The sequence below is a fragment of the Nylanderia fulva genome, unplaced genomic scaffold, assembly GCF_048542155.1.
Source record: "Nylanderia fulva isolate GAGA-0341 unplaced genomic scaffold, ASM4854215v1 Scaffold6, whole genome shotgun sequence".
Lineage (NCBI taxonomy): Eukaryota > Metazoa > Arthropoda > Insecta > Hymenoptera > Formicidae > Nylanderia > Nylanderia fulva.
The window spans coordinates 6,604,836-6,621,021 of record NW_028190698.1 but is presented as its reverse complement, the minus strand read 5'-3'; the positions used below and the strand labels follow the sequence as shown (position 1 = coordinate 6,621,021).

General features: G+C 26.2%; 1 protein-coding gene across 1 annotated transcript in view; it reads left to right on the top strand.

The window, feature by feature from the left end:
• LOC114944626 (tachykinin-like peptides receptor 86C) overlaps positions 1-15,519 on the top strand; it is a 49,405-nt gene extending 33,886 nt beyond the window's left edge. The window contains exons 4-8 of the mRNA XM_085487738.1: positions 2,807-2,887; positions 6,706-6,856; positions 7,739-7,935; positions 12,123-12,250; positions 15,166-15,519. Of these exons, the coding sequence (XP_085343864.1) occupies positions 2,807-2,887; positions 6,706-6,856; positions 7,739-7,935; positions 12,123-12,250; positions 15,166-15,293 (685 nt within the window). The 3' untranslated portion in view covers positions 15,294-15,519. The remainder of the gene's footprint in view (positions 1-2,806; positions 2,888-6,705; positions 6,857-7,738; positions 7,936-12,122; positions 12,251-15,165) is intronic.
• The last annotated feature ends 667 nt before the right edge of the window (positions 15,520-16,186 follow it).

The following is a 16,186-nucleotide window of genomic DNA, read 5'->3' as shown; positions in this document are numbered from 1 at the left end:
AGAGAATGTGTTTCATTAAAAATCTCTTACTTTATTTAATTTAATTTACCACATAAAAGCAAGACTCTTAAACATGTATTACATATAACGTGGTTTTAATTTTATACGGTCCCTTTCTTCACTTTACAACTCAATTATAATGCTTTAGTTCGTGACTTGTTCGTATCTTGCTATGTAATTATATTATCTACATCGATATTTATAAATATTTTAGATTTTTAAAGGTTGGATCTTTACAAGTCATTTTATGTAATTTTACTTTATGCATTATTTTGTATATTTGTATAATCATCAAGTATTTAAGATAGATTATTATCAGTATAAGCTATTAAGTATATAAAGATATAATAAAATAAAAAACTAAAAGCAGGTACCATACTTTATATATCGTAAATATAATTGGTCAAAATATGAGCTAATAAGTTAGATTAAATAAATAAAGATAACATTAATGAAAGTATACAATCAATTAAAAAACAATAAAGAACCAGCGCAGTAGGTGAGGCGTAAATAAACACATAAATACAAAAATAAAATTAATAAAAATATACGAATTTAAAATTAAAAAAATAAAGTTTTTAATAATAATATAAAATTATTAAATACTATTTAATTTGAATGTTAAATACAACTAGTGATAGATAAAAAGGCCAACTTATCGAGCAATTATTAGAGTTGTTCTGTCAAATAAAATTTATTTCATGTATAAACTAAACATAAAACATTATGTGAAAGCTACAAACATTCTATACTCAAACTTAAGCGAAAATTACAATTATTATAAAATAAACGTTTCAACCGCACGCGGTCTTCTTCACAGTATTATATTACAGTAATTATTAAAAAATACAAAATTATACAAAAATTCCACATAATATCGAAAATTAATGTTAGTTCTTCAATAAGAGTCGAGAATTTATAAGCAGTTAAAGCGTGTTTTAATCCGTCATATCCAACAAATGTTTGCCTCGATATGATCTTTGATTTTATTCAAATCTCGAAAAGTTTCATCGTTAATATGCGAGAAATTAATACGTTCCGTAGGCGTTGACATCGTCCTTCTTGACAATTTTAACCACGTTTTTTTTAAAAAGTTATTGAAGATGACACAAGACAAGACCAACAATATAAAAAGACACCTCATTTCAAACTCTCCACGTAAGTTTGAAATGAGGTGTCTTTTTATATTGTTGGTCTTGTCTTGTGTCATCTTCAATAACTTTTTAAAAAAAACGTGGTTAAAATTGTCAAGAAGGACGATGTCAACGCTTACGGAACGTATTAATTTCTCGCATATTAACGATGAAACTTTTCGAGATTTGAATAAAATCAAAGATCATATCGAGGCGAACATTTGTTGGATATGACGGATTAAAACACGCTTTAACTGCTTATAAATTCTCGACTCTTATTGAAGAACTAACATTAATTTTCGATATTATGTGGAATTTTTGTATGATTTTGTATTTTTTAATAATTACTGTAATATAATACTGAAGAAGACCGCGTGCGGTTGAAACGTTTATTTTATAATAATTGTAATTTTCGCTTAAGTTTGAGTATAGAAGGTTTGTAGCTTTCACATAATGTTTTATGTGTAGTTTATACATGGAATAAATTTTATTTGACAGAACAACTCTAATAATTGCTCGATAAGTTGGCCTTTTTATCTATCACTAGTTGTATTTACAATATACAAGCGAAACTTTGTATCAATTGATTTTGAATGTTAAATACTACAAAATAATTCCCAGACTATATATTGGTTCAATATATAGCCAAAAGCAATGTATTACATCTTCTTTTAAATAAATTAAAAAACTAATTATTTTTTTCTTTGAATGTTTTCTCCTTGCTTATGACTTTTCTCTATACATATTTATAATTTATACGAATTACTTTACACGCAAAGCTTATTGTTTATAATAGAAAAACAAAAAAGATTGTGTGCGTAGAGTTTCTACAGTATGAGAAATTTCAGAAAAAGTTCTTCAAAAAATTCTATTTCTTTATAAGAATAAGTTTTAAATAGAAAAAATGTGCGTAATGGATTTTAAGAATCTTCTTATCCTAAGCACACATTATATTTTCTTTACTGTGAATTGTAAGCCTGATCCTATCCTTTTAAAGCTGACCGCCTGCTTCTAAAGCATAATTTTTTAAAGCACCGTTCGTATATTTTTAGCGTCAACTAAAATATTTTTCTTCTATATAGTTAATAGTTTTTTTCATGAATTTTAAAAAGTTAATAACAGTTTTTTATAATAGAAAATAAATTATGCATGCATTATACTATAAACTACTCTAAATATCAATTGAGATACCCGAATTATTAACATAAAAGGAGCAGCAATGTTTTGAAATCGTGTTTTATGGAAATTAAATAATACGCGCACGCAAGCAAACTTGATATCTTTATTAGTATTTTCATTGAATTTTTTTGCAAATAAAATTTCTATTCACGAATATCTCTTAGCAATTTTAAAGTCTATTTTATATGGTTATTTGATGTTCTATTTAAATAGTTTTCATATCCGCATTATTTTTTTTCTTATATCTATTTTATTTTTCCTTTTTTTTCAATTTTGATATCACTATGCTATAAAGGGATATAAAAATATTCAACTTTTATTTTTTAATATCTGAAAATGTAAAAAAGCATATATATTTTAATAATGGATTAGAACTGTAATAATAGATTAGAACTATTTAACGAGTTTCTTCTATCTCCCTGGACAATATGTATTACGTTAATGACTATTTATTTCAATTTGCTTAAAGAAACTAATGTATAGTGTCTTTACAGATATTCCCATGGAACAACCAGGATTTCATGTTACCTTTTATGGCCTGACGGAGGTTATTTGCATAGTAAGACAGAATATTGGTAAGAAATAAATTCCATTCTATTGATTTTTTTATGCCAAACCTACGGATCTTAGTATAATGAACTTTGAAAATATGTCTGTGTGTGTACGTGAGAGAAATTGAGACTATTAGTTCTTTGATAGAAAAGGCGCGCACGTAAAATCGCGTGCAGAAAGAAATTCCTGTAAACTGTGTCCGCAGCAGCGATCCATTACAAATGCAAAAGAGATTGAATCAACGATTACCCTGAGAAGGTAGAATGGGAGATTGGTGTACGTTTGCTATCAACATATCACCGGGGAATGATAAGACTAGTTCGACCTAATTCGAACCCTTGCATTTGATCCATTGTTTGCGCCAATTAAGGGTTATTAATAATTCAAAAACTTCTATAATTTTATTCATTTTCACTTAGAAAACATATTAAAATTATAAAGCATTGTTAATTAATGCAGATAAGCATATGAATGAAAAAGTTTGATATATAATTTTTCTCAATTTCAAATTTTAACAAAATTACATTTTATAGTTTAGTAACTCTCTAATCGACAATTTAAAAAATTGCTATAAAAGAAGAGAATTTAATTAAATGTTTCCTAGAATAAAATCCCCTTTTATAAGTATAAAATTCGAAAGAGTAGATACAAATTTTGTTCATGCACTATATATAATAATATAAAAATTTAAATCCTTTTTTTGAATGCGAATTTAGACTAAAAGAATTTAAATATAAAAGAGGTAAGCTACTTTTAAGGTCACTGATAGCTTCGCTTTGTTTGTGAAACTCACCGTAAAATCGATTTAAAGTCTGCGTTACATTGTCTGGCAAAAAAGGAAAAGTTAAAAAGAATAAACTGATATAGGGCGTAAAAAGTCAATATTGAATATGGTTCTGGTTTGCTTTTTTTGCGAAAATAATAATTTAAGATTAACTTATAAAATAGAACAAGTTTTTGATATTTTTTACGAGGGAAAATATCATAAATATTATATAAAAAAAATTAAAATACATTGAACTTAGAAAAAATATATAACTGTATATATAATCTATAATTTGAGTGGCAAATATAAATACAAATTTATTTTTTATTATTTGTATTATACTTATAGCGTATTCTTTCTCTGAATAAGTTTACAAAATTTTGAATTTTTAATTAAATTTTGAATAAAAAATTTAATTAAAATTTTCTAATTTAAAAAATTAAACAATTCCAAAAAGGAATATTTATATTCAAACTTTTGAGAAAAAATGTTGATTTTTAATTAATTATTCTTGTAAATTTTTATTGTATCTTATTCAAGAAAATATCTGTACATCATCTAAGTAAAACTTTAGATAAATGTATGTCCGCGAAGTTTTCATTTATTAGATAGTTTGCAAACTTAAAGCTGTTAGTGCAATACACTCTTCTCTTACGAAGAACATCGCTAAAGTTTACGTAGAGAATGTCTCTGTTCCTACATATCTATATGAAATGTTTCCAAGTTAAGTTTATTCAACAACAATTCTGCTGGATATAACATATAATAGGATAATTTAAAACAGTTTAGCAGGAAGTGGCAGAGTTCCATGTATATATATATATATATATATATATATATATATATATATCAAAATAGTATTTACACACATACATATAAATTCTACTTCACACAGTTTCTACATCAAGAGCTAGGTAATCTTATTGAATATTTCTCTTATGTGTAATTTGAGTTATTAAGCGATTATGATTTTCGTGTATATTCTCTTTTAGGATTAAAATTCCCCAAAAAATGTTTGCAAGAACAAGATCGAAATTATATATGTTGTACCAAAGTACAATTGTTAAAATGTTTCGAGCAAATGACAAAAATTATTATTAAAATGAAATAAATTTTAATTAGTATAAGATAATTAACAAATTGATTCCCATAAGAGATCGCCAAATAATCGCTGTGTCAGGAAACGAGTAGGCTTTAACAATAACAAGATTTCGGTTTGGAAGAATAAGTCTTTAATTAAAAAGGTACTTCAAAAATCACGAGAATCAATGAAAGAGAGATTAAATGTTTTACAAAGGTTATATCAGATAGCTTATCGTTACAGTAATACGCACACAAAAGCAATAAACGCTTCTAATCGTTTTACAAAATAGTAAGCGCGTTAACAAATTACAATATTGCACTAGGCGATAGGATCGACGAAGCCGTAAGTATAATTCGATAAAGTATAAATCAAAGACACGCGGCCTGTACACGAAATTAACGAAGCAAGTAAACGGCGAGACTTCCCGAGAAAGAGTGTCCGCTCCAACTTTTGGCTCTCGGAGCGCGAGGTTCCTTTTTGGGGTGAGTCAGCGGTGGGGCTGTAATCAGGTGGAAAAAATACCACACTCGTTTAGTCGCCGCTACCTCTATCTTGGTGCTAAATCCAAAATTTCTTACATAGTTATATCAAAAAATTTTACCTTCAACGATTACAAATAGCATGCAAAAATTTTTTTAATAAAACCTTTTTCATTCACGATATATTGAAGCAAATAGATAACATTTTTGCGGTTATGTATATAACACATTGTAACTGAATAAAAAATTTAATTTTTTGTATAATTATTTTATTTATCTGCAAATCAGAGAATATTTTGCATAATAAATTCTGTGATTCGTATGATTTAATAAATTTAAATCAAAAAATTGCACAATAAAAATTTTATTTTCATTATATTATTATTCTACTTTACGTATAAGTATATTTGGTTTTTTCTTTTTAATTTTAATAACTATTGAGTCCTAATTCTCTTTTTCTCTTTCTCTTTAATTACACTGGTCGACACTATTTTGGCTTTAAGCAAACGAAGCTGTTTCTGGTAGATTTTGATACGCTAATTACGAATCTGGCTCAGAAAATATTACGTTAAGTTTTTGAGACAGTCTAATCTAAAAGTGCAAAAAATGAGGTTCAGGCTATTTTTAATGACCTATAAAATCTCTAACAATTTTCTTTCAACATTCGGATGAATGGCATATTAAAAGTGTTATACTTATCCTTTCCAACGCATATTTGATTGCTGTGATTCGAGATTCAATTTTTATTTTTTCGAAATACTTAAGTCCTTGTATTTTCTCTACACGCGCGTATAGGTATACCTTGTTGCGTTGAAAAACGAAAAAAGTTCAATTTGCTCTATTTCAGCGAAAAAGAATTATAGCAATCGATTATAGCAATCGATTACGCGTTGGAAAGGGTAAGTGTAGTACTTTAATATGCCACCCAAATGTTGAAAAAAAATTGTTAGAGATTTTATAGGTCGTTAAAAATGGCCTAAAATCTCATTTTTTTATTAGAATATCTCAAAAACTTGACGTGATACATTTTCTGAGCCAGATTTGAAATCAGCGCATCAAAATTTACCAGAAACAACTTCGTTTGCTTTAAGGCAAAAAAATTGTATTTTTGTCTACCAGTGTTATTTATTTAGTTATTAAAATTGAATATAATTGAATCGTTTTGATTTTTATGCACAAATTCAAAAATTATCACAATAACATGATCGAGTAATTGTGTGGCTCAAATTTTCTATATCTACATTTTTTTAATATATTCTTATAAATACCTATATAATACTAATCCAGAATTAAAGATTGAATTTGTCTTATATATTACTGCTATGTCGCATTTTTAAACTTAAGCTTTCAATTAACAAAAACCCTATATGCCCTATTTGTCTTCTTGAGTAATTTGCATTGCTAGCTACTATATTTTATGAAATGAGTTACGGTTTTAATAAAACTTGGTATAATAGCACAGTGTTGTGTTGTGGATTTTTTATGGTTATACATAAATTATTTATTCTACAGCTACAATCTCCTATTCCTCACTGTAACATATCTGGTTCCTATGACAGTGATGGGTATCTGTTATACGTGCATGGGACGAAAATTATGGGGTTCAAAATCTATCGGCGAACTTACACATTATCAAAGAGAGTCGATGAGATCTAAACGTAAGGTATGTTATCGATTCTACTTATATTATCTACTTATATACATTTAAGTAACATTCCGCGTTGACGTAAGTATATAACGTACAAAATGTATCGATGTATCGGCTATCATATTGTGAAATCTAAAAATAAATATTTTCTTGCTTCTTGTATCATGATATTTCTTTAAACTTTTTAAAAAGAAGATGCATTAACAAAATTGAAAAATAATCACAAATATAGAAATAGAGAAAATCTTCAAAAATACCCGAAAACTTCAAAATGTACCTTTATAAACTAGGTTGCCGTCGCATTACTACTATGAAACGATTTGTAATTTTAGTTAGGAAAATTTGTAAATCAAAAGTTCTTATCTGTTTAAATAACAAAAGGTATATATTTTTCATGATATAAATTATATTATTTACTTCTATGTTTTAAATTAAACTTTAAATTGCCTTTGGTAATCATCAAATTAATAACTTGCAAATGCAAGACGAATGTTCAAGCCGAACTTGAGGACAGTAGGTATCTATTAAGCTCTTCTTAATACTATTGCTCAACGGTGCATGTTACAATGGACATTGTTAATATAAGTTTTGGAATTAGATGCAACTATAAGTGACTGTTGCAAATATTGTTTTTATGCAATCGCAAAAGCTGTAACTGCAAAATGCAGCAGCAAAAATATTTGTCAAACTTTATTAAAAGCTTAATAATATATCTGGAATACATAAGAAATGAATTGCCTAATAAATGTTGTTTCTTATAAAAAGTAAAATGTAATTTTGAAAAGTATTGTACATATTTATAACCGATCTTAAGATTCATTAAAATGTCTAATTTAAAAAAAAATAATAATTGAGGCAAACTAAAAAGATTTTCTTAATATTTTTTATATGTTACAGGTTGTAAAAATGTTTATCATTGTAGTGGGAATATTTGCAGTGTGCTGGTTGCCATACCAGGGATTCTTCATTTTTGTATATCATTACCGTCATTTCGCAGAAAGCAGTTATGTACAACACGTATATTTAAGCTTCCATTGGCTTGCTATGGCCAACTCTATGGTTAATCCGATTATATATTACTGGATGAATAACAGGTATTCATCATATAATATATTGTTTCTTATAATATAAGCAATGTTGAAAAATCTTAACAAGAAAATACAAAGCTATTTTTTAAACAATTTTAGAAAGCAATTAATAAGACTTAGTTTCACAGAATAACGATTATCTCGTTTTATAAGATAATCTCTTCAAAGAATGAATTAATTAAAGAAAAGTTTGCAATTAATATGACTAAAATTTTGTAATACAATACACTGATGGGAGATTAACAGCATAACGTGTAAAATGAAAAAGTATACTGAAAACTTTAATATTAAACTGATCGAATCCAAGTCTAATGTAATAAATGAGATTTATGTAAATCCCAGTAACATCGAATCAAACATAATACTTGGATAACTCTTGGGATAAAGCGAAGCAGTCAACCGACAATTTAAAGGGATAAAGATGAAATTCAGCATTCACGTCAAAAATATAATTTTTCATCTTAAACCATTATCGACAACTTCTGCGTAAGATTATATTATCTTATTGTTTCAATATAATTAGTATTGTTTCGAAATAAATTATACATTGATTGCTATTCTTAAAAAATATACTTAATATCGTAATTTATTAATATTTAAACTAAAAAAAGTAAATATTAAAAAGTAAATATTAAATAAAATAGCTTTCATAAATGTATAATTACTATACATTGGAGACGATTAATGATGATTATATAAACTTAATAAAATTTTTAAATATTATGAATCATTCGGCGGTTTCATGATAACATCAATTAATCAATAACGTGAGTAGCATTGATCCCCCTTGGTTTACCGCAGAGCTTCCGTAATTATACATTTCCCCACATTCGCACATTGATTCAGAATAATCTATGTTGCCGGGTCATTAAGACTCTTCACTCTGAACACAGTTAAACGTTTAAGAAACGTAATATATCATCACAAACAATCTATTATAAAACTATTCGGAAAGGTTTCCGATTGGAAGCATATTGTTTTTTTCCTAGATAATATTATATAATAAGAAATCTGAAAAATAAAATTATTTCGATCGCAAATATTTTCGAATAGAAATATCACTTATACCCTTAAACGACTTTATTAGTATTGAAACTTCCGGCAATCTTTTATTAATTATCCAATAATTATCGTTGTAACATAGTCAGATAGTAAAAATTAGAATTCTAATTTTATTATGCGCAATTTAATGAAACAGATCCAAAACGTCAAGATATGACAATATACATATATGTATAATACATATTGTCAGCATTATATGTAATGAAATATAATTGATAAATAAAAACAATTAAAAAAGAAATTAATTAAAAACTTTAATTTTTTATAATCAATTTATTATAAAAAATTTTTGTATACACACATACTATATTAGCTTTTCGGCCTTCGCGAAGCGCGGGCCTTAAGGCCTTTACCCAACACTAACCCCGCTATTATTATCAGAAAGAAATATTTTTATCGGCTCTCAATATTAAGAATATAAATATGATGTTTTTAAATCGGCCAACAGAACCAAAGCACGAAAAATTAATTATTCGGAACTGTATTTCTTGGTTTGAGATCACTAAGTTCCATATATAAATTAATCTCAAAACTTACATATGGAGAAATAGGCGCGAAAAATATAGGTCCGAAAAGTCGCTGAAGCGGGAATCGAACCCGCGTCTTTCACTTTCCGGGCGACTGCTCTTACCCGCTATTATTAGTTTTTACAATTTTTTATTTTACAAAACCTCTTTGTATACAACATTTATTGTAAAAAATTTTAGGTTTCCTTTAATGTTGCAAATTTTTTCGGAGAATACGACGATAAAATACGTTTTCTTTCCATTCTCCTCTCAAATAAATTCTCACACAGATGTGTTTTGTAAGGTAACTCCATATATAATCCAAATTTCTATAAATACCATGTACTTGTTCAATTTTTTTAGAGTGTTCCCCAAGCCCCAAGAATTTTTTTATGGTTTTATCGTATTCAGAAGATCAAAATCCACAAAAAACACTTTTGCTTTTCACATAGTAGCCACCCCTGAAAAATTTGCAAAATTTTGGTACTATTTTCAAAAAAATCGATCGATAAATGTATAAATACGTGGGTGGGTATGTCAATAAAAAACCACATAGTACGATGTTTTGGAACATTCTAAACCTATTCTGAATCCATTAGCATAAAAATCCAAAAAAAATTTTTTGCAACATAGCCTCCTCTATGAGAAAGAAAAAAAATTTTTTTTACACTACATAATACGATGTTTCTGAACATTCTAAACACATTAACGTAGAAAATTTTTTTCGCGAAAACATATCCTCTATGAGGAAAACAAATTTTTTTTAATTTAAAAATAAACCACACAGCAGCCTATTCCGAAAAATCGCGTTATTTAAGATGTTATATTTGTTAAGCAAACAGTTTTATTAGTTAGTATCTTATTACATTTTATAATATAATTTTTTGTTTTCTGAAGAGTTTTAATTATTAAAAGCTATAATTAATTTTTCATAATATTACGGACAGCACATACATGCTATGAGTTTGATGTTAGATTGTTCATGCACTTCTTAAGATTTTTTATTTTTAAACGGAGAACAGTTCTATTAGGATTTTCCTATATTTTTAAACATATATGCTTTCATTTTCTAAAAAGTCTTAATCATTATAAGCCATAATTAATTAATTCCATAAGTTTGCGAATATCTTTTGAGTATTAGATATATTAGATTGTGCACACTTTTTAAGATTTTTAGGAATAATTAGCACACAATACAATCGGAACATTTATAATTAATCTCATTTAACATGCAATTTTAAAATTTCAAATTAAATTTATATTACAAAATAAAGTTTGATTAGAATTTAAAGTTTCGTTATTTCTAGAAATAATATTCGGATTATCATTTATGATAAACATATCTTGACATTTTAGATTCTGTTTCATTGAATTGCGCATATAGTAAATGCATTATGATTCTAATTCTTACTATCTTACTATGTTACAACGACAAATTGATTAAATTTGTGGTTTGATATCTACGGTGAATACGACACAATATTTACATTCTCCACTATTGTGTACTCAACAACCACAATATCCTCAACATCTATGTGAATTTAATCATTATTTTATTAAAATGACATTGTGCAATAACATAATAAGGACAGGATAATATTGTTATTATCATAAAATAATTACATATATAAAATGTAATAACTGCAGTAACTGGTTTCTGATATTTTATTGTTATCATAATTAATTCACAACCTATTCAATTATATATAGATTCTATACATAATAAGTTAAATATTTAGCGTGAATTCTAGATAACATTAATGATATTACTTAAATATCGAAAAACAAGAGAATATAATAAGCTATGCTCATTAATATTTTTAATTTTTGATAAAGAGACAATTTCATATAATGATAAGAATATTAAGAATATCAGATCAGCTCTTCTATTTTTAATATAAAACACGATATACACCTCCTTCTTCTCGGCCATAGAGCCAAACGCGATGTTATTGCGAAAATTGAGGAATCTGAGAATTTCGTATCCTGTGGTTAAGATCTCGAAAACTTTTCTTGTTCCTCTTATTAACTTCCTCTGTAAGAAATAAGCGAGAAAAATATTAATCCGAAAGTTGGCTAAATCGGGAATCGAATCCGAGATCTTCCGCTTGCCGGACGAATGTTCTTCCAACTGAGCTATTTAAAGAACAAGAAGAGTTTTTAAGATCCCAACCACAAGATACGAAATTCCCAGATTCCTCAATTTTCGCAATAACATCGCGTTTGACTCTATGGCCGAGAAGAAAGAAGTGTATATCGTGTTTTATAATTTCATAAAATATTTTATATAAAACATATGTTTTATAAAAAAATTATCTTACACATCTTCTTTTTTACATAATATAAATACAGCAGTATTATTAAATAATAAGTTTTTTCAATCCTTTTTGGCCTAAACTTTCTCAAAGCGCTAATCTATTTGATTGTAATGTAATGATATAACTATCTTCGACTTATTTGAAATTTTATTCATAAAATTTTATTATAATTGCACAATTTTAATAATTACATTATTTTAAAATAATGGTTTTTTCCATCTAACGCACTTTAATTTAATTAATTAGATAAACAAAAGATTATTTATAATTGCAGATATATGAGCGTAATACTGTACGTGTGTTTCAGGTTTCGAGTTTATTTTGAACTAGTAATTTGCAAATGTTGCTGCGTGATGAATCGAACAAACGTGCGACGTCATGAAACGCAAGAATTAACAGGATTTCAACGCTCAGAACTTGTGCCATGTAATTCGGGTAAGTATTCTATAACAACTTGATTCTAAAATAACTTGATTGATATTTAAATGCAAGCGTGACATTTTATTTTTGTTTCACACTCACGAATATTTCCCGTTTAATAATTTGCTTAATATATGTGACGATTCGATACAGTTTATTTGCTGCTTGGAATAAAATATGATTTTAATTTAATGTTATACATACAAAAAAAATGAAAAAACATTAGTAATGTTATTTTTAAAACATTTCTTCAAAGTTTTTATTTTTGCACTTATTTTACTTTTTAATATGATATATATTATTTTACATTTTTATATTCCTTCTGTCTAATTAAATTTGCTACACAGAAAAATATTAAAACTAAACTGTATCATATTGACAATGCTAAATTCCTACTAACGAATTGGAAAGACAGCGTCAAATCGCCGAATTATATTGTCCGAAACGCCAGATAAACAGTATTGATTCGTCCAATATCTCGTCCAAAGGGTCGAATATTGTGATGCAGATATCGCGTCTATAGATGGCTGCAAAGCATGTAGATCGTTAATCTTCAAAGGTTTTATACACAAGGATAGACAGTTTTCATTTAGCATTTCCTATATTTCTTAGTACACAGCGCTGCAGCGACATGAGCTTATCTATGTGCATGTGAAACTGTAATGTATATGTAAGATAGTTATGAAAAGATTAAGATAGTTACAATTATGAATAAAGCGATGTTTTTACTCATTTCTTAAAATATCACATTCAAAACCACAAAAGGGCATTTTCTTTCATTTTCAGATATAAGTTTTAAATGATAATAAAAAATAATGTATTTGTGTTGTAAAATAAAGTGATTAAGATATTTTAATAAGCTTTTAAAAACATATATTTATGTAATTTTTTCTATTTTTATTACACTATCTGGTGCAATAAAATTAATGTTTAATTTATAATTCAGACATTATTTTATATATATTAACTCATAAAGAATAAGGCCCATATGCAGAACAAAGTAATACATATCGTAACTTTAAATCTCAATATTATATATTTCAACAGCAATTAAAAAATCTCATTTATTTCAAAAACAAATAAAATATATCATGTTTATATTTTAAGTCATCTATAAATATCAATAAAATTGATATATTTGTTAGTAACAAATAAACCATATAAATAACAAAAAAATGTTTCTAATACAAGCGATCCATTTCGACTTTGAATAATTAATAAATCCCATTGGAAGAACAAATTAATTTGCATTTTAATTACCACGCTTGGCTCTCAATTAGTTCAATTTTTCCCATTTGAATAATATAAGAAATGTTTATAAATTTATCACTTTTTGTTTTTAGAAGCTATTTGTTATCATGTTTAAAAAATATTTTTATTAATCATATTTTTTAATTACATGTTTTGATATATTAGAACAAAGATACGCATTTACTATAATTTATTGATTTTATTCTTTTTTGTCTTTTTTTTTTATGTGTATTTTTATTATAAGGCGGATATACGTGCGCACATGCTCTTTTATAACGTTATGCAGCAGGACATACCTGCATACAAGTATTTTATATATTTTATTTAGCGCACGTATATGCAACTAGTATACACGTTGAAAAACGTTAGTCTTAGATTTCAAAGCTAGTAAGTTTTATTTAGGCCGTCACATATTTTTATGTTAACTATTTTCGGAATAGCAACCTCTAGACTCTAAGCAATATTAATTCGAACAGATATTTGATTTAATGTTAGTATCATTCTCACACACAGTAAAATTATGTCGTGTAAGTTATACGAAGCAACGACATGTTAATTCAGCTGTTTAAAGAAATATACAATATCAATTTAGCTTTAAGTAAATAATTAAAATATCTTTTATTGTAAATATATGTATATATATGTGTATATATATATATATATATATATATATATATACACAATTTAATAAATACAATTGACGTGTATAATATATGTATATATGCACGTTTTTATAAAATTATATATTTATTAAATATATATTTTTTTATTTTAATTATACAAATATTAGAGATTAAAGATTATTTTCAGAGAACACTTTTTTGAAAGTATTAAATGTTTTTAAGATAAAAATAGTTTAATAGAGGAAACGCAAATCAATTTGTGCACCAATTTATTATTTTCGAGTTCAATCATCTGCAATAGTAGCAATTTACAGTTTAATTGTATGACATACAGAGAAAAGTTCTACTGAAAAATATTGACCTTTAATATTGAAAAAATATTTTCAAAAATTTAATAATGCATATAATATTAGAAATATAAGTTAATCTCTATTAAAGAGAAAAAATAATAAATTTGAAAATTTAAATAATGCAAATATTATATATCCACGCATATACACAATGCGTGGATATACAGGGTGTCCGGTAACTAACGGACCATTTTTTTTATTACAATTAATACCATTTGATTACAAATGGATTCTTTGGTCAATTTGGGAACGATTTTTCCTCAGCAAAAATGTCATCATTTTTTACAACTTTCCAATATTTGTCATTATGTATCTTTATAACTAAGCCTCAAATTAAAACTTTATTATAGTAAACTCTACCTGAAATTAACTAAAGAATATAATTATGTTAGACTTTTAACTCCAAAACGTTTAGTTTTCAAAAAACCCATTTTTTTCAATCGCTTATAACTCAAAAATTATTGACTTCTCAACATTTTTACTAAGGAAAAATCGTCTCCAAATTGGCCAGAGAATCCGCCCTTAATCATTGATCCGTTAGTTACCGGACACCCTGTATAATATTATCGTGATTGCATTATGCAAGAAAATTAGACTTTTTGCAAATTTTGCAGAAATTGCGCAAAGTTTACAATATTCTTAGCTGGCAGAAAATAACTTCAGCAAATATTTAATCTTTTCCTTGCGTTTCGCCTTTTGTTTCCAGATCGTTTTAAATCAACCTCCATCAGGTGGCGACAGAGCATGACAGAGAGCCAGGTACAAACGTTTAAAATTAATGCTCGAACAATGAGTAAGAGACTCCAGCTTAAAGAGGACGTTGCTATAATTTGAATTAAGTATTTAATTTTACATTACAAAAACAACTTATCCATATTACAGATGATGTCATAAATATTTTCACTTTTATGCTTCACGCAATGATTTTTGTTAAAAGCAGTCCTTGAATGTTATAATTTTATAATACAATTATATATGATTGCATAATTGCTAAGTAGCTAATACTATTGTACAATAAGTTAATAATAAATAAATTAATTCTATCATAACTATTTAAAAGATATTATTTTCGTACGTGTAATATAATGGAATTACAATAAAGTTTCATGTTATTTGTAATACTCAATATATATTAATGTAGTTATATATGCGTCTTATATATTTATGATAACCATTTGCTATTCTTAAAGCTATTATTATTATTATAATGTAACAACAAAATTTTGTGAATAGTATGAAATAAACGTTGTTTGTTCAACTATAAATAAACATAGTTGTTTTATTTTCAAACTTTATTTTCTCTTGCTTTATTTAAAAAATGTATATATACTGTATATAATCCTATATATATTGCTTTATTAATATAAATGTAATTATTTTTATATAACTATTTTATATATACAATCTAAATAAATATATTATATATATTTTGCATAAAAATACATATTATTTAACATTTGATTCCATCTTTTTACAATAATCTTTAAATCTTATAGTTGCTTATGAATAAACATTTTATAGACAACAAATATTTCATCATGAACATTGTTTTATTTTAGTTTGTATTATACTTTGAATGACATAGTTATACTCATTATTATTTTTTTCTTGTTATCCTTTTGTAATCTTTTTAATTGTGAAATCAGAATATTGTACTACCGTATATAAAATTATTATTCTCATTAGCGCGTAAATAAAAGGTTGTTACAATGTACTTTGAAGCTTTA